Here is a 24761-nt window from a genome sequence, read left to right on the forward strand (position 1 = left end):
AACCACAGTTCTGCAATAGCACTTCAATAAACAGCAACAGGCATTTCTGTATTTCTGCTTTCATGATAAGATTTTTTTAAAGATGAAGTACTCATGGACAAGCTCTAACCAAGCGCTTTCTTGACGCGGGCAGCTTCACCAGGCATTCCAGCCTTCAAAAGACAAGATCTTAAATTATTTATAGTGATTTCATCGGGGGCACAACTAACTGCCAACATCTTATCAAAGACACCAATTGCTTCAAGCATTCTCCCTTTCATACAATGCCCAATAATAAGAATTGTATATGTCAACTTATCAGGCTTGCAACTATTCCCCTCCATTTCTTCGACAATGTTATTAGTCTCGTCAACATTGCCAGATTTGCAATATCCATCAATAACAGGATTATAGATAAATGGCTGCGGAACAACGCCACTCTGATTCAATAGTCTCAAAATGTCCGGAGCTTCACTTAGTCTGTTATTATTGCATAGGCCACTAACGAGAACTGAGAACGTATACAAACTTGCAAAAATATTTCTACCATTCATTTCACACCACATTTCCATCGCCAGTTTCACCTGCCCAACTCGAAAATATCCATTAATCAAGGAAGTGAAGGTAGCAACATCAGGAGGACAACCACAAAAAACCATCTTCTCATACATGGCCAGCGCAGAACCCATGTCCCCCAACTTACCAAAACCATCAATAAGAGCATTAAAAGTCAATGTATTAGGCTCAATTCCACTCCTAACCATTTCATCAAAAAGTAAACTCCCTTCCTCCATCCTACTCAACTTGCAATAACCCAATATCACTGTCGTGTAACTAACAACATCAGGAGCCAATTCCCTCTTCAAACAAACTTCATTCAATAAACCTCTAGCTCTATCTACCTCACTAATTCGACACATTCCATGCATAAGAGTATTATAACTAACTACATCCGGCAAACAACCAAAACTCCTTAAATCCTCAGGAAGCCTAAAAGCCTCATTAATTTCCCCGGCCCTGCACAACATTAATTTCACTTTCCCACGATTTTGAACCTGCTTTATTTCTTTTAAAATTATAGTATTGTACTATGTGAATCACGCACCAATTTTACTTTCTCACGATTTTGAACATGCTTTATTTCTTTTACTTTTTTGTGGAAAATTATAGTATTGTACGATGTATATGTATCATACGTACCAATTTTATTTTCCCACGATTTTGAATATGCTTAATTTCTTTTTTTTTTTTTTTAAAAATTATAGTATTATACTAAGTATGGATCACAAGCACTATTGAAATATCTTAAGAGATAAAGTTGGAGTTGAATGAGTGTTATAAAAAAATACTTGCATGACACTAACATACATATATATATAAGAACCTTTACGTATCGTCTGAGATCTGTTTACAGTATTTTGGTACGTGACGGTGACAATACAGAAGAAGAAGATTGGTTGTTATGGATATTGAGTCGATGCAAAAGATGACCCTTTCAGCAAAATTTGAATTTGACTTTTACAAGATAAATTTTATTTGAGAAAGCATATAGAAATTTAAACACATACAAATTGTAAAAAAAGAAAAAAAGAAAAAAAGGGGGCCTGATAGAACTGGATAATTGCAAAATTTGATAGAAATTGAAAAAGGAAATGTTTGTATATCAATTATGCTTTCACAGTACATATTCTATATACTTTAGAAGTAATTTTGATGATTTGATGACCAAGTGTCGGTTTATTATATCATGGAGTCTTTGCTGTCAAATTTTTTGTTAGCTTTTGTACATGAAGAATTAAAATATATATACTAAATATTGATTGTAAAGAAAGCCAAATGTCACGCCTTGCAGAACAAAAGTTAGATCACTTCTGATATCAACCACACCCATGTATGTGAGAAGCATCAGGAACAATGTTTGTGTAGGTTGAGTTTTCTAATTATTGAAACCAATTTATAGCAAAGACATTCAACATGTTAGCCATCCTCTCTTGCCATAAACATGATGGTTGAAACCTCAGTGAAGTAAATTTAAAAGTCACCCATCAATCATCAGAACATAACACATGCCTCTATAATTATTGTTGCCAAACATTATGTCAATGTATCAGAAGTGAAGACAAACGAACGCATTTGAAGTGTAAAAGTCAAATTCAAATTTTGCTGAAAGCAGCTACTAAACAGACTGGAACCACGGGTAGTAGTGAAAGGGTTATCTTGTAAAAGTCAAATTCAAATTTTGCTGAAAGGGTCATCTTTTGCATCCACTCAATATCCATAACAACCAATCTTCTTCTTCTTCTTCTGTATTGTCACCGTCACGTACCAAAATACTGTAAACAGACCCCCATTCAGACGGTACGTAAAGGTTATATATATATATATATATATATATATATATATTAGTGTCATGCAAGTATTTTTTTATAACACTCGTTCAACTCTAACTTTATCTCTTAAGATATTTCAATAGTGCTTGTGATCCATACTTGGTATAATACTATAATTTTTTTCAAAAAAGAAAAAAAATAAAGCATATTCAAAATCGTGGAAAAGTGAAATTGGTGTGTATGATTCACATACATCGTACAATACTATAATTTTTCTCAAAAAAAAAAAGAAATAAGGCAGGTTCAAAATCGTGAAAAAGTGAAATTGGTGCGTGTGATCCATATACATCGTACAATACTATAATTCTCTTCAAAAAGGAAAAGAAATAAAGCATGTTCAAAATTGTGGGAAAGTGAAATTGGTGTGTGTGATCCACATATATACCTCGTACAATACTATAATTTTTCTCAAAAAGGAAAAGAAATAAAGCATGTTCAAAACCGTGGAAAAGTGAAATTGGTGCGTGTGATCACGTACCTTGTACAATACTATAATTTTCCTCCAAAAGAAAAAACAACCAAGCATGTTCAAAATCGTGAAAAAGTGAAATTGGTGCGTGTGATCCATATACATCGTACAATACTATAATTCTCTTCAAAAAGGAAAAGAAATAAAGCATGTTCAAAATTGTGGGAAAGTGAAATTGGTGTGTGTGATCCACATATATACCTCGTACAATACTATAATTTTTCTCAAAAAGGAAAAGAAATAAAGCATGTTCAAAACCGTGGAAAAGTGAAATTAGTGCGTGTGATCCACGTACCTTGTACAATACTATAATTTTCCTCCAAAAGAAAAAACAACCAAGCATGTTCAAAATCGTGAAAAAGTGAAATTGGTGCGTGTGATCCACATATCCTTTACAATACTATAATTTTTCTCAAAAAAGAAAAGAAATAAAGCAGGTTCAAAACCGTAGAAAAGTGAAATTGGTTACTCAGCATAATGAATCCAGAATATTATTTTACGATGTGAATATTAAAATTATGTTATATTTATATTTTTAAATAAATATACTAAATTTTTTATATTTTTTTTATAATAACGAGCCTTCTAACAAAATTTAAAGAAATCGCATATTTTAATATTTTACATTAAAATTTAAGATATTTTTTTAAAAATTTAAAAATAATAATAATAATTGTGTCTCTCCCTTTATACTAAACACTAAAGTGTTCACTAAAGTACTCCAACAAAAAATAATATTTTTTTAATTTAACACCTAAGAAAATGTGTCTTAAACATGTTGAATATAGGTGTAATAATAAATTATTATTCTGTCATTTTATTTATAGTATTTTAGACTATTTTTTATGATAATTTTTATTTTATTTTTTAAAATAGTTAATTTTTTTATTTTATTGTAAAAAGTGATAATAATATAAATTTTTAAAAAAAATTAAATCATGAGAAAAAATTGTTGAAATGAGAAAAATGAGTGAATTATAAAACTAAATTTTAAATTTCAATTTTATATTTTAAATTTCAATTTTATAATAGAAAAATATATATTTTTCTATTAATATGTCATATCTTTTTATAAATATATCTTTTTAGATGACAAATTATTATATTTATTTAATTCTGTATTCTATATAAAGAGCTTTACATACTTGATATTGAACACTCAACTATTTTCTGTTTTTATCTATTTTTTTCTTTATCTATGACAAAGTTATATTTTTACTATAGCAGATTAACTATAAAAGTTATTTATTTATTTATTTATTTATTATTATTATTATTATAAATATTTTTTGTTTAGTTACTTTAGTATTCATATTTATGATTATGTATAACTAAATATTTTTTGTGATTGAGTTGAGGTGGATTTATACGATGTAACTCATTTTAAATTCTAGTTTAATTTTATAATATTGATGTTATTTATCATTTATAATTATTTTTTTATATATATATTTTAAATTAACCACTAAATGATAAATTTTAATAAATTAATTTATAGACAATAATAGCTTAACAAAATTAAGAGGTGATTTGAGTTTAGAAATTAAAATGATCAATATATCACTTAAACTTTCAATAAAATTAACAAATATAATTTTTTTAATTATTTTATTCTTTATTATAATAATTAAAGTAACATATAAATAAAAAAATTGTTATTATTATACGATTATTGAGTAGTAATAATAATTAATTAGATAATTATTAATTCTTTTAACACAATTAAATAAAATTGAATTGAATATATATTATTGTGAATATTGTGAATGATATTCTAGGAAGATGAAAAAAACATAAGGTTGTGTTAATTAGTTAAAATTGTGCAATTTGTGCAAAAACTAAGTAGAATCATATCTCAATGATAACAAGTTGTATAATTAGTTAAATTTATTTAAAATTATAATTTTTTTGCCATACCATTATTTTTTTGGAAAAAAGATAAATAAATATTAATTAGTGCCTTTAGAAGAGTTAAGAAATTTAAAACTAATGTTTTATTGAAATACAAATATTTTTTGTTTGCTTTCATTAAAAAAAAGAAAAAACATTTAAAATTTGAATTGAAAGAAAAAGCTTTTTGTTCTGCTAAAAATCACTAGTTCTTCTTTATTTTGATTTTATTTATAAAATACACCATTATCCATATTTTATTTCCTTTGGTACAAAACAAATCCTAGAGGAACTAACTAGAAACCTTGTTGAAATTTAAAAGCAGCCCCAGATTAACAATGGTGGACACACCCCACACGTTTGACACAACATTAGGGAATGAATATGAAAATTCAGTTAAATGATTGCTGGGGTTCAAGTTTTTGCGGTCCCATGACTAGGGAGAGATTATTAATGGATGGTCTGGTCCGTGTGATCGTCGCGTGATTCCCGATATTCACTTTTTACCATGTGTCAATTATTTTTAAAATGTATGTGTTGTCTTCTAAAGATCAAATTTTTACAATGTGTCAAGTTTTCTTCCATAAATAAGTGTTAAAGATGAAATTCAACTCACTAATTCTGCTAAATGTGCAAATGGGATTTCATATTTTTTTGCTTCTAAAATTAAAAGGAATTAATGTGAAAAAAGAAGACACCAAAAAAGGCAGTAGCACTGAGTGAGGCAACAGCTACGGGGAAGGAAGTTGACTGGGGGAAGCGATCCGCAATAGGAGGAGTATATACGAATGTGGGTCGACCATTTGGTTTCAAACTGTTTTGTTCCATATAAATCCTTGCAACTTCCTTCTTATATTTCTCCCTCATAACATTGCACTTCCAACCATTTCTCTCTCTCTTTTCCTCTCTCAACGTTTCCATAAGCTTCTTCGACTCTAAGGTCAGTTTTACAACTCCTCCTTCTCCCTTTCTTATTGTTATTTTTATTAGTTTCGTTATGTGTCATCCCATGCATGCACCTTACTACTGTCCCTCCATCACACCGAGTCCTCAATTTCAAAAAATGTTGCACTACTTGTCATCTCAATTTGCATTCTTTTTTATTTGATATATGATAACATTTTCAAATTGATCGGTTTTGCTTGAATTCTTGATTAACCTAATCAAAGATCTCACTAACTGTCACCTTTTTGCAGAGAAGGCAAGCTTGCCATAAAGAGATAAACACAAGGAAACTTGTAAATTTGGCCTGAAAACTCATGGCAAAAGAACAAATTCAGGTGCTGAATGCACTTGATGGAGCAAAAACACAATGGTACCATTTCACTGCAATCGTCATTGCTGGAATGGGCTTCTTCACTGATGCATATGATCTATTCTGCATCTCCCTTGTTACGAAGTTGCTTGGCCGCATTTACTACCACGTTGATGGCTCTCCAAAGCCCGGTTCATTGCCTCCCAACGTAGCTGCTGCTGTAAATGGTGTAGCTTTCTGTGGAACACTTTCAGGGCAACTTTTCTTTGGTTGGCTTGGAGATAAGATGGGTAGAAAAAAAGTGTACGGCATGACTCTGATGATGATGGTAATATGCTCCATTGGTTCTGGCCTTTCATTTGGACATAGTCCAAAATCTGTCATGGCAACTCTTTGCTTCTTTCGGTTCTGGCTTGGATTTGGTATTGGTGGAGACTACCCACTTTCTGCCACTATAATGTCCGAGTATTCTAGTAAGAAGACTCGTGGTGCCTTCATTGCTGCAGTCTTTGCCATGCAGGGTTTTGGAATCTTGGCAGGCGGTATATTTGCCATTATAATTTCAGCTATATTCAAGGCCAGGTTTGACTCTCCACCTTATCAGGTTGATCCAGTTGGCTCGACTGTTCCACAAGCAGACTACGTTTGGAGGATAATTGTTATGGTGGGAGCACTTCCCGCCGCATTGACATACTACTGGCGATTGAAGATGCCAGAAACCGCTCGTTACACCGCACTAGTCGCCAAGAACATGGAGCAAGCGGCAGCAGATATGTCTAAGGTTATGCAGGTTGAGATTCAAGCTGAACCAAGGAAACAAGATGAGACAGAGGCTAATTCATATGGCTTGTTCTCAAAGCAATTCCTCCATCGCCATGGACTACATCTACTTGGTACAGCAAGCACATGGTTCTTGCTTGACATTGCATTTTATAGCCAAAACCTTTTCCAGAAGGATATCTTTAGTGCAATTGGTTGGATTCCTCCTGCAAAAACCATGAATGCCCTTGAGGAGGTTTACAAGATTGCAAGAGCTCAAACACTTATTGCTTTGTGCAGTACGGTTCCAGGCTATTGGTTTACGGTGGCTTTTATTGATATCGTTGGAAGATTTGCTATTCAATTGATGGGTTTCTTCTTTATGACTGTCTTCATGTTTGCTCTTGCCATTCCTTATGACCACTGGACTCACAAGGATCATCGAATAGGATTCGTAGTGATGTATTCCTTGACCTTCTTCTTTGCAAATTTTGGGCCCAATGCTACCACATTTGTCGTCCCAGCTGAAATTTTTCCTGCAAGATTCCGATCCACATGCCATGGAATTTCATCGGCAGCAGGGAAACTTGGGGCTATTGTTGGTTCATTTGGGTTCTTGTATTTGGCACAAAACAAAGACAAGAGCAAAGCAGATGCAGGATATCCAGCAGGTATTGGTGTGAAGAATGCACTGCTTATTTTAGGTGTGATTAACGTATTAGGCTTCTTATTGACTTTCTTAGTTCCTGAGGCAAAAGGAAAATCTTTGGAAGAAATGTCAGGTGAAAATGATGAAGAAAGTGAAACCAGGGAAGTGTCAGAGCAACCATATTCTCACAACAACGGCAAAACTGTTTCCTATGTTTAAATATGTGCATCTATAGTGTTCCTCTAATAAAGCAGTGTTTTCAACAAGGCTTGGGAAGAGCAAAGGCTTTCCCTTCCGCTTTACATTATTTTTGTTAGATTTTGGTGGACACTGTGTGACAGTAACTAAGGAACAATTTGTTGTACGGAATATTGGCCAATGTTATAGTTGCATTTGTTCCGCAACCAATATTGGAGTTTATTTTATAGATGTACAATACTTTTGAGTAACCAGTTTCACGATCCGACAGTGTTCTGCATGCTTGCTTTATTTCTTTTTCTTGTTTAGGAAAACTATAGTAGTAAACGAGGTATGTGTATCGAGCATGATTGAAATATCTTCAGGAAAAAAGTTAAATGATTGTTGAAAAAGACTTGCATGGCATTACATGAATATAAATATATAAGAACCTTTATTTATCGTCTGAATCGGTTTGTCTCCTACGTGGTCGTGAGAATACAGAAGAAGAATGATTGTTTTGGATGTTGAATAGACGCAAAAGAAGACCCTTGCACTACCAGTTGTAGTTCCACGGTAGTTGTTGCTTTCAGCAAAATTTGACTTGTACACTTCAAATGCGTTCGTTTGTTGAAACTTGAAACCAAAACATCTAAGCGGGGAGTTGGATTGACCTTAACTATTGTCTTCACTTGTGCTTTCCCACATCATTTTGTGGTCCACAGTCGATACCCTTCATGCTATTCTTTCTTAGACTTTGTTTCTTTAAATTATTAGCATCTTGTTACTAGTTCCTATTTTCGTCACATCATTGGATAATTTATATTCTTACTATATTCTCTCTATTGAAAACTTCAAGTTAGTACATAGATTTGGTTATTTGTTTTATTTCTCCTAATTCTTGTTTCCTAGGGTTATAGTATACTTAACAAAACCATAATCATCTATTGATGTTTCACAATTTATAGTTCAAATCCCTGGGAAACCAAAAAAAGTGTGGTGAAATATACACCTAAAACTATGTGAATTTTCTGGTTTTTTGCAAGAACGCTTTTAGGAAAGAAGAAATTAAGCCAGAAATTTACGAATCCGCAACAGAGGCATGGCTATCGGCTAAGGACCAAATTAAATTTAAGGCAGTATTGCATCTTACTATCTCCAGACCTTAAACAGTGGAAATATTTGCAATATATATGTGGCCAGAGGCCTAATACAAAGTTCCGCGATGTTAAATTCTACATAGCCCATTATGTTTTGGGGCTCATCCTGATGGTAAAGAATGCTAAACAGAGTGCATTAGCAATGCCAAAGGTCCTGTGGTACTGACGGAAACTGTTAACACTTAGAGAAATGCTAGCTGCATAATATTTAGCATACTCTTTTAAATGCACATAATTTATTAAAAATAACAATGAACATGTGAATCACTTTTCTAAGTCTTACTTTTATAATTTTTACTAATTTTCTGACATTGATTTTACAATCTAATATTTGCTCCAAATGAGTATGTTCAGTGCAAGAGGGGCATCAGGGAAACTTGGAGCTAAGCGAGGTGGGTGCTTTTGGACTCTTGTACCTGTCATGGAACCAAGACACAGTCCATTGGTGTTTAGAATTGAGTCAATTGTACTTGCTGTGTGACAAACTAATTAGATTTTATCAGCACCTTGATGGTACCTGAATAGAAAGGAAAGACATTGGAGGAAATTATCTGAATTTTGGAGTGAACGAGAACACCCAGAGGATTTAGGATCAGTCGGAAGCTGGTAAAGTTATGAGCTTTTCCTTTTATTTTAATTTTAAACTATTTTTTTGAATACCACTCTCAATCAAATTACACAAGATTCCATCCCTGTACTTCCCACGCATGATGATTCATTTTCTTTTATCTTGGTTAAAAAGAGCATATGCAAGGACAATTGAGGTTACGTTACTAATGGGTTAAACACCAAGTTGGATGCTGTTCTTGGTCTCTCTGCCACATTGAAGTACTCATGAAGCAACCATAATAACTTAGCTTTCAAAAAGCCAACATGATAAATTTAAGTTCTGAAAATTTCTACAGATACCTAGTCAAAGTTATAACAAAGGATTTTTATATAAGACATCGGGAATTCTGGATCCATACAGTCATGCTCATGCTCTTACAATAAAGTCATTCAATGAGATTTACAATAGTAACTGTCGAAAGCTTAAACCCATCAGCCTTCACATTTATATTATTGGAGGTATATTTTTTAAGCAAAATGGGCTCTGAGATGATAAAGCTTGGAAAGGTAATTCATCAAAAGTAAGAGCTAGTAGATTCTACTAAGAAAATGAATAACTGCATAAACATCTCAATGTGCGCGGTCTCTCAGCACTTCTAGATCCATTTCTGTGGGGTCAGTAGCCTGAATTTCGTAGTGGACACCATCTAGCTCACGTCTAAATCTGTCTTTAGTTGTGGCATAGAGCATCTTGGCTCGGATTCGAGATGTTGAAGGGGACCTAATCAATATCATGCAGTGAACAACTAAGAATGATATCTCAGGCAGAACCATGGAAAAAGTAAATTAATTTAGAATAAATGAAGTCCAAAACAAGTTTGTTCTTCACAAGAACAAGAGGAGGAAAACAAACTCCAAATAAGATATTGAGGAGATACTTCAAGTATTTGATGAAAAATATGTTGTTAGGACGTGGGAGCCAAGATGCCACTCAAACAAGATATGAAAAATGATTGACGAGAGTAGTCTTTCTGCACACAATCAGCTCCAACAATGCAATAGAGTACTCAACCAGTTCAACTAGAAAAATAATTGTGCATTTATATCTATACTAAATTTTCTAAGTGGCAAGGTAAATATATGATGGCACGACTTGCAATTCTAGCTGATGGAGTAAACAACTACACGTACCACTGGAAAGACTACTACCATTTTCTTAAGAGTTCATCATCTTATTTAGGGACATTCTGAAATTAGTAACTACAAAAAAAAAAAAAAAAAAAAACTAAATAGCAAAGCACATAAAGCTTTACCGTATCAAAATTTTTAAATCTCTAAGAAAAGAATAGACTAGAAAATTAGAAATATTGAAGAATATATAAATTTTCAGAATATTAATTCCTTATTTACAACTACACAAATACCCCCAATCATGTAAAAAAAAATGTGTCTACAAATTAAGACAAGAAATTTAGCCCAAGACAATGAAACAGTGAACATATAGCTCCATAATCAGAGAACATGCAAAGAATGACATTAAAACAATGCAATATTGACATGGTTTTTAAGAAACCGCAAAAGATGTGATCATATGTGCTGCAGAATTTGCTTTGTTGCAAAAGAAAATGCATATTATGCATCATGCCTTACAAAGACATCGTGCTGGTTGGTGCAATGCAACAATGCTTTTAATTGTAGACGAAGTCAGAGATTTTTTGTTGTTTTACATATAAAATTAAAATATAGAGAAAAGGGGGCGTCAAACTAACCATGCAATGAAGAAAATTTTGCTCTTTTGACAGTTCTCAGAAGTGACGAAATCAAAGTCAAACACAGCATATCTGCAATCGTTCTCAGGCAAAGATGCAGTGAAATCATCATAGCTCTCAGCTGGGCCACCAGTCTTCTCAACCACAACCTCCCTTTTCTTTTCATCAACCTTAAAGATCACATAGCGGTGAACCTTCTTCTGCTTCAATTCCATGAAGGTATTCCTGCTGTGATCAGCAACACCCATGCCTGATGAAGCATTTGGCTGAAATTCAAACGTATCTGGGTCAAAAGCCTTTTCATTTTGAACTTGAACGCGCACACAAATATTCACAACCCAAAGGTAAGGCTGATCAATACTCTTACAACAGATAAATTCCCACTTTTCAATTTTTTTCTTAAGTTCCAAGAGCAGAAAATTTACAACATAGTCACAGAGAATTTAGAACCATGGTTCAAGGCTGATTTTTGTTCTTGCAATGGAGTAACAATTATAGTCATGGCAGTGCAGTGACTAGTGAGAAATCCTTAACATCCACAAAGTAAAGTATCATGAAAATTAAACGAAAAGCAGAATGAACAAACATAACAGAAAATAAGAAGAGAAAATGTTACCCGGCTTAGGCCTCTGAAAGACATGAGAAAGCTTGGAGTTGAAGAAAGAGGGACAGAGAATGAAAGAAAGGAAAAAGAATTGAATTGAAGTATGGAAATGCAATGTAACACAAAAGAAGAATTTGAGAAATTATTATAAATAGTTGAGAATTGAGAGATAGTTGATAGGGGCGGTGCGTTGTAGTAACGCTAAGTGGAATTATGGGACCATGAAATATGAATCCACCAAATCAAAACAAAGGATTTTCCACCGCCCATTGGGCCCCACTTTTGTCCCATCGAATCGCCGCGTATGTCCATTTTACTTTATTAAATATTAATTATTAATTAGCATCTTAAATGTATTTGTTACAAAATTTTGAAACTTTTAACTAATATCTTTAAAATGTTAATTGATATTTATTTTATTCGATTGATTGAGTTTTTCTTACCGACAATCCATGGCCACATGCTAGGACGAGCTCATGCTCTGCTTGCGATTCTGTCGAGAAAAATTAATTAATTTATCAGGGTGATTAGTTTAAATATAATATTTTAAATTTAATTTTATGTATAATTTAAAATATATATATTTTTTAATTTTTTAATAAGATACTTTTAATTAAATCATAACCATTCAAAATAATATCACAAGTGGTTAATGTACTAATTATTAAAAAATTAATCATAGCATTTTGAGTTTATTCTTAATTAAAGTAAAACACTATTATTACATTCATTATTAAAGGATCTTGCTAACTATTACTAGTGGCCTGAATAGTAAATCTTTTAATAAAATTTTTCTACTTTTGATTTGTTGACTAGTGCTCTAAATGTATTTGTTAGTATCTTTCATTGTTAAAAGGTTATAACGGATAAATGAAGAAAAAATATATAAAATAATAATAAGTATTACTAAAATTTTGTAAAAGATCTTGTATTAAGGTAAACGAGTTAAGTCGATAATTTAAATTTCAAACATGATATATGAAAAAAAAAATTGCTTAAAGTTTATTCATTTATCTAAATAAGCTAGATATGATGCTTAAAATTGACTTAATTAACAATTTTAAAACTTAAATTTGATTTATTATCTTGTTTATAATTTTTTAATAAATTTTGAATAATTTTTTTATAATTTAGTATTTAATAAATATTTTGATGCTAAATAATAAAGTAAAATAAATCTATATAAAATGACTTAAAATTAAAAATAACTTTTTATTATGGAAATAATATATGTTTTTTAAAATTATTATCACTTATTTAAAAAAAATTTTAAAAATAAATAAAATAAAATAAAATAAATACTTGATGATAATGATAAAAAAAATATAAATTTAAATAAATACAATAAAGATAATCTTAATTATCTAAGTATGCTTATATAAATATGAACATTGATCACTTATAGTTAATTTTTAAGTCAGTTCTATTTAACAATAACTTTAAGTTTATTAAATGACGAATAAGCAAGTTCTTTACTTTAAGTATAAAGAAACAATATTGCAAATATCTTATTTTTCTGTCTCACCAATCAAATAACATTTTTATTTTATTTTATGATTTCAAGTCTTAAATATTTTGGTAAATATGTTGCTTTTACTCTTAAACTTTTAAACATTCTATATCAATTGAGGAGTTATTGTCTACCTTTGCATTTGAATTCTTTATAGTTGTAGTAGAAAATAAACGTTAAATTCTATTTTTATTTAAACAAAAATAAATTTGCTTAAACAAAATTAACCAAAAAAAAACTACACAAATTTTTTTTAAATGAATTTTGTTTTTCTTTTCCTCTGTTCCTCCCACCTCCTCTTTTCACTCTCTTCAACATCTCCACTTTCATTACCCAACTCTCCAACCCATATTTAATCTTCTCTTTTCCTCTTTATATAGGTAACTTTTACAATTTTTTTAATAAAAAAATAGTCTGTTATTTTACTATGACATAGAAAGATCAATATTTGATTAACGACTATAATTTATTGGTAAGAGATTTAAAACAAAAAAATTGTGTACTATTTTTTTTTATTTTTAAAATATAAATATAAAAATGAGTATTATTCAGACTTTATTTATTGTCATTTATATTAAAATATTATGAGATGATACTATATTTAAACTTTAATTTTATGTAAACAACTAAAATTTACCATACTAAATAATATTTCGTTCTCATTAGCCGTTCAAATATATTTTCACTCATAAACATCCTTTAAATTCTCTCTCACTTTGAAAAAATTAATTTAATTTTAAAATATTTGATACTTAAGCAATTAAAAAAAACTTTTTCAAAAATATTTTTATTCATTAATGCTTACTTAAATATTTAATTATAATAAAAAAAACATGGTGAAAAAATAATTAATAATAGTATAATATACCGTAGAGACAAAAACATACTCCAAGTCCCAAGTCAGCAGAGGGGCTTTGGAGCAGCCGGCGAGGCACCGTCAATCCCCTCTTTCTCCATGGATTTCTTGGTTTCTTCTCTCTCTCGATCTCTCGCTTTCGTTTTTTATTTTTGTTTATTTATGTGAGTTGACTTCACTGTTGAAAATCACAGGAGAAGAAACAAGTGGAAGCTCCCTTGTTCTGGTTCGAAACCTCGGACTCTGTATGTCGCCGACACCAGTTTGAACCCGATGGTCAACTCTCTGTGTGTTACTTTTCTACCCTTTAACCTCTATTCTACATTTCCAATTTCCCCAATTCTCTATCTTCATTTCTTCCAATGTACAGGGTCATTGACTTCAAACTCAAACTGTGATACTTCATGTTTCAATTTTGAAGCTAACTTCTTTGCTTTGGTTCTAAAATTGACCATGAATTTTGTTGAAAAGCCTAACCCTTTGCTTTATTTACCCTAACAAATGTTTTTGGTTGCTCTGCAGGTAATGCTTGTTCATGATTCCAGACCCTTATACCAAAGGGTTGCTGGATCTTTCATGAATAAGTTTTTCCCCTCTGGGTATCCATACAGGTCGTTTGGCTTTTTCTCATTGTTATATGCTGTAGTTTATGGCTTTAGCTAGCTAGTTCAGTGACTCAGATTTTCAGTGTTTTGTTTGCAGTGTGAATGAAGGCTATCTCAGATACACACAGTTTCGAGCCGTGCAACATGTTACCAGTGCAGCACTATCTGTGCTATCAACTCAGGTCTTCTCCTGGTGACTTGAAAATCTCAGTAACGGGTGTAATCAGAAATATGTTGTTGTCTTTGACATTGGAAAATAAAACTTGCTTGCATCCAATGAAACTTGCTTGCTTGACAAGCAAGATATAAAATTCTCTCTATTCACAGAAACAGCATCATACTGTTATGCCCATCAGCATGACATATTCTGTGTGAATTGAAAAAATGTAACCTTTTTGTCAATGGATCCTTGTTAAATAATTGAGTTTGAAGTGGGTGTTCTTTGTCTCTACTCTCTATGCTTATTCTTCTGCAGTCACTGCTATTTGCTGCAGGGTTGCGGCCCACTCCTGCGCAAGCAACTGCTGTTAGTTGGGTAATTTAATACTAATTTTCTGTTGAAAAATTCTCAGATCAGTAGTAGTGGCACTGTCATCTGTTTAATGTATAACCTGTTTGTCCTGTACATTCAGATTTTAAAGGATGGAATGCAACATGTAGGAAAGCTAATATGTAGCAATTGGGGCGCTAGAATGGATTCTGAGCCTAAACGTTGGAGACTACTAGGTTTGGATTTGGGCTGGTGCTATTCTTCGCCGCCTTCTCTCCTTCTTTTGTTAGCTCTTATTTGTCAAGATCTCAAGTTGTCTGACTGCAATTGGCTTTTTTACATTTTGCAGCTGATGTGCTTTATGATTTAGGCAGTGGTTTGGAAGTGCTTTCTCCATTATGCCCACATCTTTTTCTTGAAATGGCAGGCCTAGGAAATTTTGCAAAGGTTTGTATTTTGATTTTTTAAAAAATAATCCCACATTTTGGTATATGTTGCAATGTAAAGTTGATTCAATGCTAATTGTTCATTCAAGCTTATGTACATCATGATTTGGAGCTTTAACATTCTATACTAGAGTTCTAGTGAATGTATCATATTTAATTTTGGTTATTAACTTCTCTATTTGCTACTATGGAGTCAACAGGGGATGGCAGTTGTTGCAGCTAGAGCTACAAGATTGCCTATATATTCTTCATTTGCTAAAGAAGGAAATCTCAGTGACCTATTTGCTAAAGGGGAGGCTTTTTCAACACTCTGTAATGTTGTTGGAATCGGAATTGGCATTCAATTAGCATCTACTATCTGTGCATCAATCCAAGGAAAGGTAGGGAGATTTATTTTCTTGTGTTGGGCTTTAGCGTTCAATTTAATTTTCAGCTTTTGACCTGTAATATTAGTTTGTGTACTTAAGGTTGTTCTTGGTTGTGGTCGTTGGTGGAATGCTTGAGGATTGAAAGATTACAATGTTATATTGTAAATTCACCCCCCAAAAAAATGCAAAATGTTAGGTAGTGTTGGACATAATCTTCTAGGAAATATTTTGTGAAATTGGACAATATATCTTGATTTTTTCTGTCTTCAAGGTTTTTATGACATTTCATAAGAACTTGTTTGGTGTTAGACTTTTACTTTGTTTTGAGTATTTGTTAGTTACTGTTAGTGTGGGAGGTAGTTGGCTTAAGATAATTAGTTGGAAAAAGGCATGTTGCCTGTATATAAGAGAAGTGTTGAGAGGGAAATCTTATCGTTTGAGAGGAAATTGGGGGACTTTGAGCATTGAGAGGAGCATACCCTCAAAATTCTTAGTGCTCTATCCTTGCAATTGGAGTTTATCACTATTTCTTCCTAATACCGGTATCAAGTGTTTTTCAATTGGTATTGTAGCTCCCAAGATCCTGGGAGAAGTACATGTTTCCAGCTTGCACCAACAAGATGAGGCTTTGTCTCCTTGTGTAATGGATATTCTTTACATGAAAAGTTGTAGAACTCTGTTATTAGTTCTCGGGATTCATCAAAATTATTAGGATATTACCCTGCCTGTATATTCGAATTGTGCATTCATTTTTTCAAATAAATATGTAGTTGGTTTAATTTAGTTTAGAAAAATAATTGTTCTTATTTGTCAACTTCCTAAGGGAGCTTATAAACAAAAGAATAATTGATTTTTTCCTTGGAAATTAATTTTCCCAAACATGTGCTGCGTGCTACTCCTTAACTCTTTTTTCTCAGTCATTTAACTGCTCTCGAACATTGGTTTAACTTGAAAACATAAACTTCAGCGGCAGGTTGACACTTCCCTAAAGTTCAATTTTTAAGGGGGTGATGTGTAAAATAAACAGTAACATTAAGGGCGTTAAATGAGAAAGTGTACAATCATGGGCATTCTGTAGAATAAACATTAACTGATGTTAAAGTTAACATTTTCAAGTTAAACCAAAAGCTGTCATGGGTTTAGCGACGCAAAAAAAAGAAAGTGAGAGTAGTTATTTGAAGAAAATGGTATAACTATGGATCTGTAATTTACCCAAATTATTAATGGTATATTAAATGGAAACATTAAACAACTAGGGACTTTACAATTTCAAAATTTGATCGGCACACACTCTCAAAAAGAGATCGCATCTGTTAGACTTAAATGTTATGATGGCAAGATTATAAATATAATGTTGCCAATGGAATCATGTCGAATGGCATATAGGTCATATACATTCTTTATTTGCAATAAAAAACTATTTCCCAAAATATCAATATGAAAGGAAGCAATGTTATTCCCTAGTTTACTTTCTAGAGATAAGTATTCATTTTATTGATGATTCCCAAGTGAAACTTCTTTGGTCAGTTGGTTGTGGGTCTACACTGTTTTCAACATTGGTGTATATTAATTTTATTTGAAATCAGAACCATTACTTTGAATATGAAAGAAAGCAGGCATTTCTGTTTTCTAGTTTACCTTCTAGTCATATAGTTAAATAATTAATCATATTGCATTTTAATATATGCTTGTATTGATGATTCCAACTGATGGATATGGACCATTTTTGGTCAGTTGGTTGCGGCTCCTCTCCTTTCAATTATACATATATACAGTGTGTCTGAAGAAATGAGAGCAACTCCTATCAATACCTTGAATCCACGAAGAACTGCAATGGTTGTTGCTGATTTTCTCAAGGTCTGGTTTGAACTATTGTTGTAAATGAAGAAAACTCTTTTGATTTCCTTTCTTTATTTGAATAAAAATGAATTTCTGTTTGACTGTTAATTGAATTCCAAAGCAGGAAGGAATTGTATCAAGCCCTGCTGATCTAAGATACAGAGAAAATTTGCTGTTTCCTCTGCAACTCAAAGAAGATGTGGAGAATGTAAGAGTGGGAAGGGCTTTGCACAAGGTCATTAGGCCTTCCAAGCTTCTTGAATCAAAACAAGTGTTTCCTAAGGAGAATTTTCTTTTAAATTGTGGGAATAAATGCATTGACATGGTGTTGGAGCAAGATGCTAGTGGTGAAGATGCATTGAGAGGGTGGCTAGTTGCTACATATGCTGCACAAAGTGAGAGTTTTCCTCATGAGCTCAGTGCTAATGTCCTGCAAGAGGCCTATGAGAACATGAATAGTGTGTTTCCTGTATTTTTAAAAGAATTACAGAACAAAGGGTGGCACACTGATCGTTTTCTGGATGGAACTGGGAGCCGCTTTGCATTCTAGTGCTCATGAATGCTATATTGGTTTTGCCTTGCCCATTTTTTCAAAGAATTCTTTTGTACTCTGGTTGGAGTAAATTCAATGGTTCACATCACCTAAACGTAATTTAACTGTATATTTTAACCATTATTTTTTAAAAGTAATGTTAGAGTATACACGAAAAAGAAAAAGAAAAGCATCTGTTGAGAGTCACACAACGCTTTTCTACGCAAATTCATATGAAATTTAATATATCTGCCCCCTGCGATATCTTTGGTCTATGTAATAGCATTAAATTTAGCATAGCTTTATTAATTTTTTCTTATTGATTTTCTTTATCAAATAAGAGAAACACAAAAGTCCAAATGAGTAATATCACACAAACAACAAGAACCATCAATCTTTATTCAATTAAGTGAGATAAGTTACATTAATCACCATGTTATTAAGCTCCAAATTTAAAAAATGAGTGATGTTATACAATTAAAAAACTTTGATTGACTGTAAAATTTATTATTTTATATGTTTCTATTTATAAAAAATAACTATTTTTACTTTTATTTATTATGAGATTTATATTGATGAGATATTCACGTTTTATCCAACATTTATTCATTTAGTACAAATGTTAAATTGACAAATTGGTGATATTGCAAAATATTTAACAAATTAAAATAGTGTTATTAATAAGTCTCTTTTTTTTTGTCTCTTTTAATTTTGTACTGTGTATTATTGTCAAATATTAAATTAACGCTCAATTAGGTAAAAGAAAAACTTGAAACTTAACACAAGGTCATATTTGAGCGACAGAAATATGAGAAACCAATTTCACGTGAAAGTAAATAAAAGTAATAATATATGAAAAAGCAAAAGAGACAGAGCATGCAAACATTGAAATTTGAAAGAAAGAAGGAGATAGAAAATGGTGATTGAGTTAGTGCCAAAAGTAAGATCGTTAATTTGTCTAATATTATTCACTTTTTAAATTTAATAATTACAAGTTTCTTCTAAGGGTAAAGTGAGTGTACGACAAATTTAAAGCAGGGGAAAGATTTTGCAATCAAATGGGGATTTTGTGAGTCCAATTTAGGTCTACACACGTTTAACTGTGAAAAAGGGTTTTTCAAACGTCATGTAAATATGATTGTTAATTGAAGAAAATTGGAAATATTAAAATGCGTACTTGGCTTAGAAGTCAAGTTAAAAGCTCATAAACAATAATCAAACGGTCAAAAGTCAAGTTTAAATGATTTATGTGTGCCAGTTTTTGGTCTCTGTCGTAGAGCAATTAGGTGTACATGTTTATTTTACTTGTTAAATGTTAACCAAGTGGGGTTCGACTTGTAATGCATATGAAAATCATTGGACCATATTATTTATGAAAATCACCATCATTTATCTTCAAAGTTTCATGCCATTTTTCACCTAATTAATATAGGTGACATCATACCTGACAACACGCATTTGTTTTCACATTGATTTAAAACAAGTTTCACTGGATATGAAAATCATCCTAATTTTTTCTTTTTTTCGAAAAAAGTATTTTAAATTTTAGTTTCATTCCAATTAGTTTTTAGATTTTATCTTTTCTATAATAATACAAACTTTATTTTTATAATTAATTTTTAAATTTTATTATCTTTATAAATAGCCAAGTTTTTTTTTCAGAAAGATGAAGGTAAGTTTTTTAGTTAAACAAGTCCTAAAATATTTAAAATAGCAACTATTTTGAAATAAAAATAATAATTAATAATGTATAATTATGAATTATAGAAAAATTAATGAACGTGACTCAGGATAACTAAGAATAATTGTAGGTTTCTTTTATCACTTAGATAATTTTATTAATAATAAAATATATTTGAAAATAATTTCTATCACTATTTATTGACGACGTACATCATTAAATGTTTGTCACGTCATCAATATATAAAATAATTAAAAACATATTTAGATTATGTTGTTTGGATTAATGTCCTTGCGAGTTCTAACTCGAATTAATGCAAAAGAATAATGTGAGAAATTGGGAAGGAAGATTGAGATCAAACTTGAAACGAAAGTGAAATACAAGTTTGTCAACATTGGATGCCCCAAGTCTATCAGCTTTGACTTGTTTGATGTTACTTTCTCTTACATTGCCCAAAATATTACAACTAAAAGAAAAATCTTTAATATTAGTGTAAAGGCCTACCGACTCAATTGCCCCAATTATAAGCCTCTTTCTTTGACCCCTTTAAAAACATTACTGTTTTATACCACAATTACACATATACGCCCACTTCAAATGTTTGTCTTCTATGATGTATTTTTAAAATATAAATAAATTTTATATTATATGAGAAGTTATTAAACAATATAAGTATTTAGATTAATGGATATCGTTAAGTGAGAATTTTTTAAGTTCGCCATAATGCTTCTTGCTTGGTTAGAAGATGTGAGTTAGGGTAAGTGCAAGAGACTATGCAACGCCCAAGTATATAATCAGGGCTTATAAAAAGTACATATGCTATTCATAAAGGTTTTGTCAAGTACATATGTAGTGAACCCCTTTCCAATAATTGTATATATGAAGTGTATATTCGACCTGCAAACAGAATGTATGCCGTGGATGAATGAGTATTTGGGTTCATCTGTCAAATGGTACAACTCTAGATACTCTTGTTTTCCTCGTGCATTTCAATTATGGCGAGGATAAGACCAAAACATTTTCCCGACACTGTCTAATTTCACAATACTGCATGCATAGTTTCTTATGATTATCTTATCAACTGCCAATGCCATTTGCCTTCACCCTTGTCTCTTGGCTAAGAACTTTACCCCAATACAACTTTAATGTTAAGATTTCTGGTTAAGAACAAGGTAACAATACATTTTACAAAAGTTGACATTCTTTCAAAATTAACTCCCCCTTTTGCAACATTTGTCTGTGTCTGAGAGATTCCAATTGAGATAACCAAGCCCCCGTCCATGTTTAGACTCCCTCGTATTAGTCGTATAGTTAGTGCAATTTAATTTATATGTTATTGATGTTAAGACAATTAATGTCTAAAATTTTTATGTTATACTTATTATTTTTTTATATCAAAGTAAATCGATATTTTTTGTTGTACATCGCACAATATGTCTTAACGAAATTAATGTTGTTAGCAGAACAGAACTTCTGCCCAAGAGCTCCACCTCTTTTGAACATTTCATTTAAAACGTTAATTAATGCATAAAAATCCCTTGCTAACAATTCCAATTCGAGCACAAATTCACCATTATTCTCTTATTTTATATAATTAATGAAAATGTTATACAGTTAAGTTTGATAATTCATTATGATACAAAAAATATAGCAAACAATGTAACAATTTTTGAATTAATTGCATAATTCATTATTATGATGGAATATAAAGAATAAAAAGGTTTGAAAGCATTGTTTTTACCGACTCTACTGACTACGTTGAATATTGGAATACTTTAGGACAAAGGGAGGGTCAGAGAAAGTAGGAGTACAGGCTGAACGATGAAATGATGAAAGACAAGAAGCATCAAAGGGAATGCACTTTAGATGTCATGCTCTTCTATTTTACACCCAATTATATTAGGCAAACCCCCACGTTTTATTTGACTCAACAACATTAGAGCAAAAGAGCCCCACACTAACACGGGTCCATATATTATTATTGTTATGATCTTCACTTCGCCACCCCATTCGTGCTATTTTATTAAAGCACCTATTGCTCCTGTGAGATTTTAAGCTTCACCTTTCCAGCTACAATTGCTAGTGTTTTGGCATAATGGGGAGAGCTCCATGCTGCGCAAAGATGGGCCTCAAGAGAGGGCCATGGACTCCAGAAGAAGATCAAATTCTCATCAATTACATCAACACTTATGGCCATTCCAATTGGCGTGCTCTGCCCAAACATGCTGGTACGTGTGGAGGAGTGTAGTAATTAACTCAATTCTAGTTATATAATAGCCTGCACTGATTTCATGAAAATAACATAGGGAATTCAATTATATGATTAACATGATTTAACCAAAGTCTTTCTCATTTTTTATCAACAGGCCTGTTAAGGTGCGGAAAGAGTTGCAGGCTCCGGTGGACAAATTATCTGAGGCCTGACATCAAACGCGGCAACATTACCAAAGAAGAAGAGGATGCAATAATCAATTTACATGAAATGTTAGGAAACAGGTAAACTTTTTCCCTTTTGGTCTCTCTTTTGGTGCATTTCATATTATTGCTGGCATTGATAATTTAATAGATTGAAAGACCAAGCATGCACAAGGGAATCTGCGTTCGAATACACTTATTTAATAATTTTTTAAAAAATAATAATTTGTAGTATAAATTTAACGATAAAATTTATTAATACAAGTTTAAACTAAAACATTTATAAAAAATAATTATAATTTTATACGTTATTCAGAAGTCTTTTCAATAAACAGTGATGCAAGGGTCCGAGAGTATCTTCATTTCTATAAATTGGGGGAAGTTGTTTTCTCTTCTGTAGCATGAAACTGACGGATCATGGATGCATGATACTTCAAAATAAACTTGAACTCTTGAACTTGCAAAATATTCTTTCTTGGCAGCCTCTTTTTCTCAATTATTGTTAGTTTTTCTCTAAGAAAGGAAATAGTTTAGTTTCTGCCCTTCATCCCATAGTTGTTTGGGCCCGTGAGCACTTTGGTTGTTCCTTCATTTTTAAGGCAAGCAAAATCATTGCCAGTTGGATACATGTCGGCGTGCGAAGATCCTTTCTTTTGCTGCAACATTTTCACGTGCTTTTTAAAATAACATATTTAAACACATCAATTATCCAATAACGTTACTGCTATTATTGTCACTTGGGCCAGCCATAGCTTCCTTATCTTATTCAAGAATTCCACTGTTAAGCGTTATGAAGCTTCGTCCTTTACTTATATTTACTTATTTAATGGATGTTTGGAGCATTAACCTTATGGTAATAATGGTGTGTAGATGGTCGGCTATTGCCGCAAGGCTACCAGGGCGCACAGATAATGAGATAAAAAACGTGTGGCACACCCATTTGAAGAAGAGGCTGCCACCAAACCAAGAGAGTCACCACCCAAAACGAAATAAAAAACAACAAACGTTGGATACTGTGGACGCCAAACAGCAACAACGACACCCCTCAAAGACACCCAAAGAAGAGAACACAAAGGACACCCCATTATCTCCTCCACAATGTTCTAGTGACAACAATAGTACCATAACTAATACTACTACTAATCATGGCATGTCCGTTAATATTAATATTAATGATGCTGACTCACCACAAAATAATCTTGCATTGGATGAGGATTTTTGGTCTGAAGTATTGTCTTCCGATAATTCCGGTGAGACAAGCGATTTTCCGACAATCGGTGCTGACTGTGATCAGATACAACTTCCCTTCTCTCCTCTGTCAAGCATGTGTGATGATGACATGAACTTTTGGTACGATGTTTACGCGAGAGCTGAGGAATTAAATGAGATTTTGGAATTGTGACTTATTTAAACTATTTTTGTTCTTAAATTGTAGCCTAGCTAGCTCGTCCATTCAATGGAAAACAAAAAATATTGTCGTTGTTCTATTGTTTGGACTTGAATTAATTCGATGAGTTATTCCCTGTTGCGTAGGTGACTATAAATTAATAAATTGTGTACATTGATTATTGTAATAGCTACGACGTGAATATGTTTTATCAAAAGCGTCATTTGTAGCAACATATAACAGTGTTCCTTAATCCTTATGGACGTCTAAAGAATTCATCCCTTTTTATGAGTTATATGCTTCATTTTGTAGTTCATTAACTATGAATCACCTATGTCAAATCAAATCAAACATGGAAAAATTAGTAGATGCTATAGTGCGTCTAAAAATACATAATAAATACATTTACTGTGATATAAATTGTAAATGGTAAACAAAATAGAATTAAGTGAGGGAACTTCATTATTGTTGAGATAATGATCGAGTTTCAACATCTTCATATATTGGATTTAATGTAGTAATTAGCCGTTTTAAAAGCCAAATACATAATAAATAGATTACAATTATAGAAGGACTATTCTTAAATTCATATGAATATATATATATAATTTTTTAGAACTTAATGTTCTTCTTTTCATCCTTAAGGACATTAAATTGTAACATATTATTTTTTTTATTGAAAGTTTAGCAAATATGTAATATTGGGGTTTTTAGGAAAAAAATATATCGAGATACTTTGTCTTTGTTACTCTTCCTACTTAAGCAAATTATATTTTAATGCTGATTGAATTTACATCTACTTACACTTTTAATTTGGACTGATCAAAATAAATATTAGCACAATAAATATAATTCTAATTTTCCAAAAAAAAAACTAAAAATATATTATACTAAATTATTTATTATGTATTTGATAAATGTGTTCATAGCATGGGAAGTAAATCTAGTTTACTTGAATTCAGTTTTAAGATTGTTGGATGAT

The 24761-nt window shown here is 31.8% G+C and overlaps 5 protein-coding genes across 5 annotated transcripts; 3 read left to right on the forward strand and 2 right to left on the reverse strand.

Annotated features, from left to right (window-relative positions):
• Positions 1 to 104: 104 nt before the first annotated feature.
• LOC113860745 (pentatricopeptide repeat-containing protein At2g06000-like) lies at positions 105 to 1007 on the reverse strand. Its single transcript, XM_027493248.1, has one exon. The coding sequence runs from the start codon at positions 1005 to 1007 to the stop codon at positions 105 to 107; it is 903 nt and encodes a 300-aa protein (XP_027349049.1).
• Positions 1008 to 5987: 4980 nt separating this feature from the next.
• Positions 5988 to 7610, forward strand: LOC113861482 (inorganic phosphate transporter 1-4-like). The gene has a single exon (XM_027494315.1). It carries the CDS (start codon positions 5988 to 5990, stop codon positions 7608 to 7610), a length of 1623 nt encoding a protein of 540 aa, XP_027350116.1.
• A 2041-nt stretch (positions 7611 to 9651) lies between these two features.
• Positions 9652 to 11767, reverse strand: LOC113861570 (actin-depolymerizing factor). The gene is made up of 3 exons (XM_027494484.1): positions 11663 to 11767; positions 11047 to 11312; positions 9652 to 10058 (listed from the first exon to the last, which is right to left on the reverse strand). Exons 1-3 carry the CDS (start codon positions 11684 to 11686, stop codon positions 9908 to 9910), a joined length of 441 nt encoding a protein of 146 aa, XP_027350285.1. The 5' UTR covers positions 11687 to 11767; the 3' UTR covers positions 9652 to 9907.
• Positions 11768 to 14056: 2289 nt separating this feature from the next.
• LOC113862858 (protein root UVB sensitive 2, chloroplastic-like) lies at positions 14057 to 18567 on the forward strand. The gene is made up of 10 exons (XM_027496115.1): positions 14057 to 14127; positions 14211 to 14303; positions 14539 to 14627; positions 14719 to 14803; positions 15097 to 15156; positions 15254 to 15347; positions 15461 to 15558; positions 15758 to 15937; positions 17660 to 17782; positions 17889 to 18567. The coding sequence occupies exons 1-10, from the start codon at positions 14116 to 14118 to the stop codon at positions 18312 to 18314; spliced, it is 1260 nt and encodes a 419-aa protein (XP_027351916.1). The 5' UTR covers positions 14057 to 14115; the 3' UTR covers positions 18315 to 18567.
• Positions 18568 to 22072: 3505 nt separating this feature from the next.
• Positions 22073 to 23794, forward strand: LOC113862898 (transcription factor MYB14-like). Its single transcript, XM_027496183.1, has 3 exons — positions 22073 to 22205; positions 22344 to 22473; positions 23263 to 23794. Exons 1-3 carry the CDS (start codon positions 22073 to 22075, stop codon positions 23792 to 23794), a joined length of 795 nt encoding a protein of 264 aa, XP_027351984.1.
• The last annotated feature ends 967 nt before the right edge of the window (positions 23795 to 24761 follow it).

Source organism: Abrus precatorius, unplaced genomic scaffold (assembly GCF_003935025.1).
Source record: "Abrus precatorius isolate BTA unplaced genomic scaffold, Abrus_2018 Scaffold3, whole genome shotgun sequence".
Lineage (NCBI taxonomy): Eukaryota > Viridiplantae > Streptophyta > Magnoliopsida > Fabales > Fabaceae > Abrus > Abrus precatorius.

What these genes read in the sequence shown, in the direction of transcription:
- LOC113861570 (XM_027494484.1), bottom strand. Translation starts at nt 11,686, where the DNA reads ATGTCTTTCAGAGGCCTAAGCCGG. An exon ending in CTTTCAGAGGCCTAAGCCGG is followed by an intron (nt 11,313 to 11,662) that starts GTAACATTTTCT and finishes TTTGAATTTCAG; the next exon opens with CCAAATGCTTCATCAGGCAT. An exon ending in AAAATTTTCTTCATTGCATG is followed by an intron (nt 10,059 to 11,046) that starts GTTAGTTTGACG and finishes GATATTGATTAG; the next exon opens with GTCCCCTTCAACATCTCGAA.
- LOC113862898 (XM_027496183.1), top strand. Translation starts at nt 22,073, where the DNA reads ATGGGGAGAGCTCCATGCTGCGCAAAGATGGGCCTCAAGAGAGGGCCA. An exon ending in TGCTCTGCCCAAACATGCTG is followed by an intron (nt 22,206 to 22,343) that starts GTACGTGTGGAG and finishes TTTTATCAACAG; the next exon opens with GCCTGTTAAGGTGCGGAAAG. An exon ending in CATGAAATGTTAGGAAACAG is followed by an intron (nt 22,474 to 23,262) that starts GTAAACTTTTTC and finishes AATGGTGTGTAG; the next exon opens with ATGGTCGGCTATTGCCGCAA.
- LOC113862858 (XM_027496115.1), top strand. An exon ending in CCCTCTGGGTATCCATACAG is followed by an intron (nt 14,628 to 14,718) that starts GTCGTTTGGCTT and finishes TTTTGTTTGCAG; the next exon opens with TGTGAATGAAGGCTATCTCA. An exon ending in TATCTGTGCTATCAACTCAG is followed by an intron (nt 14,804 to 15,096) that starts GTCTTCTCCTGG and finishes ATTCTTCTGCAG; the next exon opens with TCACTGCTATTTGCTGCAGG.
- LOC113861482 (XM_027494315.1), top strand. Translation starts at nt 5,988, where the DNA reads ATGGCAAAAGAACAAATTCAGGTGCTGAATGCACTTGATGGAGCAAAA.
- LOC113860745 (XM_027493248.1), bottom strand. Translation starts at nt 1,007, where the DNA reads ATGTTGTGCAGGGCCGGGGAAATTAATGAGGCTTTTAGGCTTCCTGAG.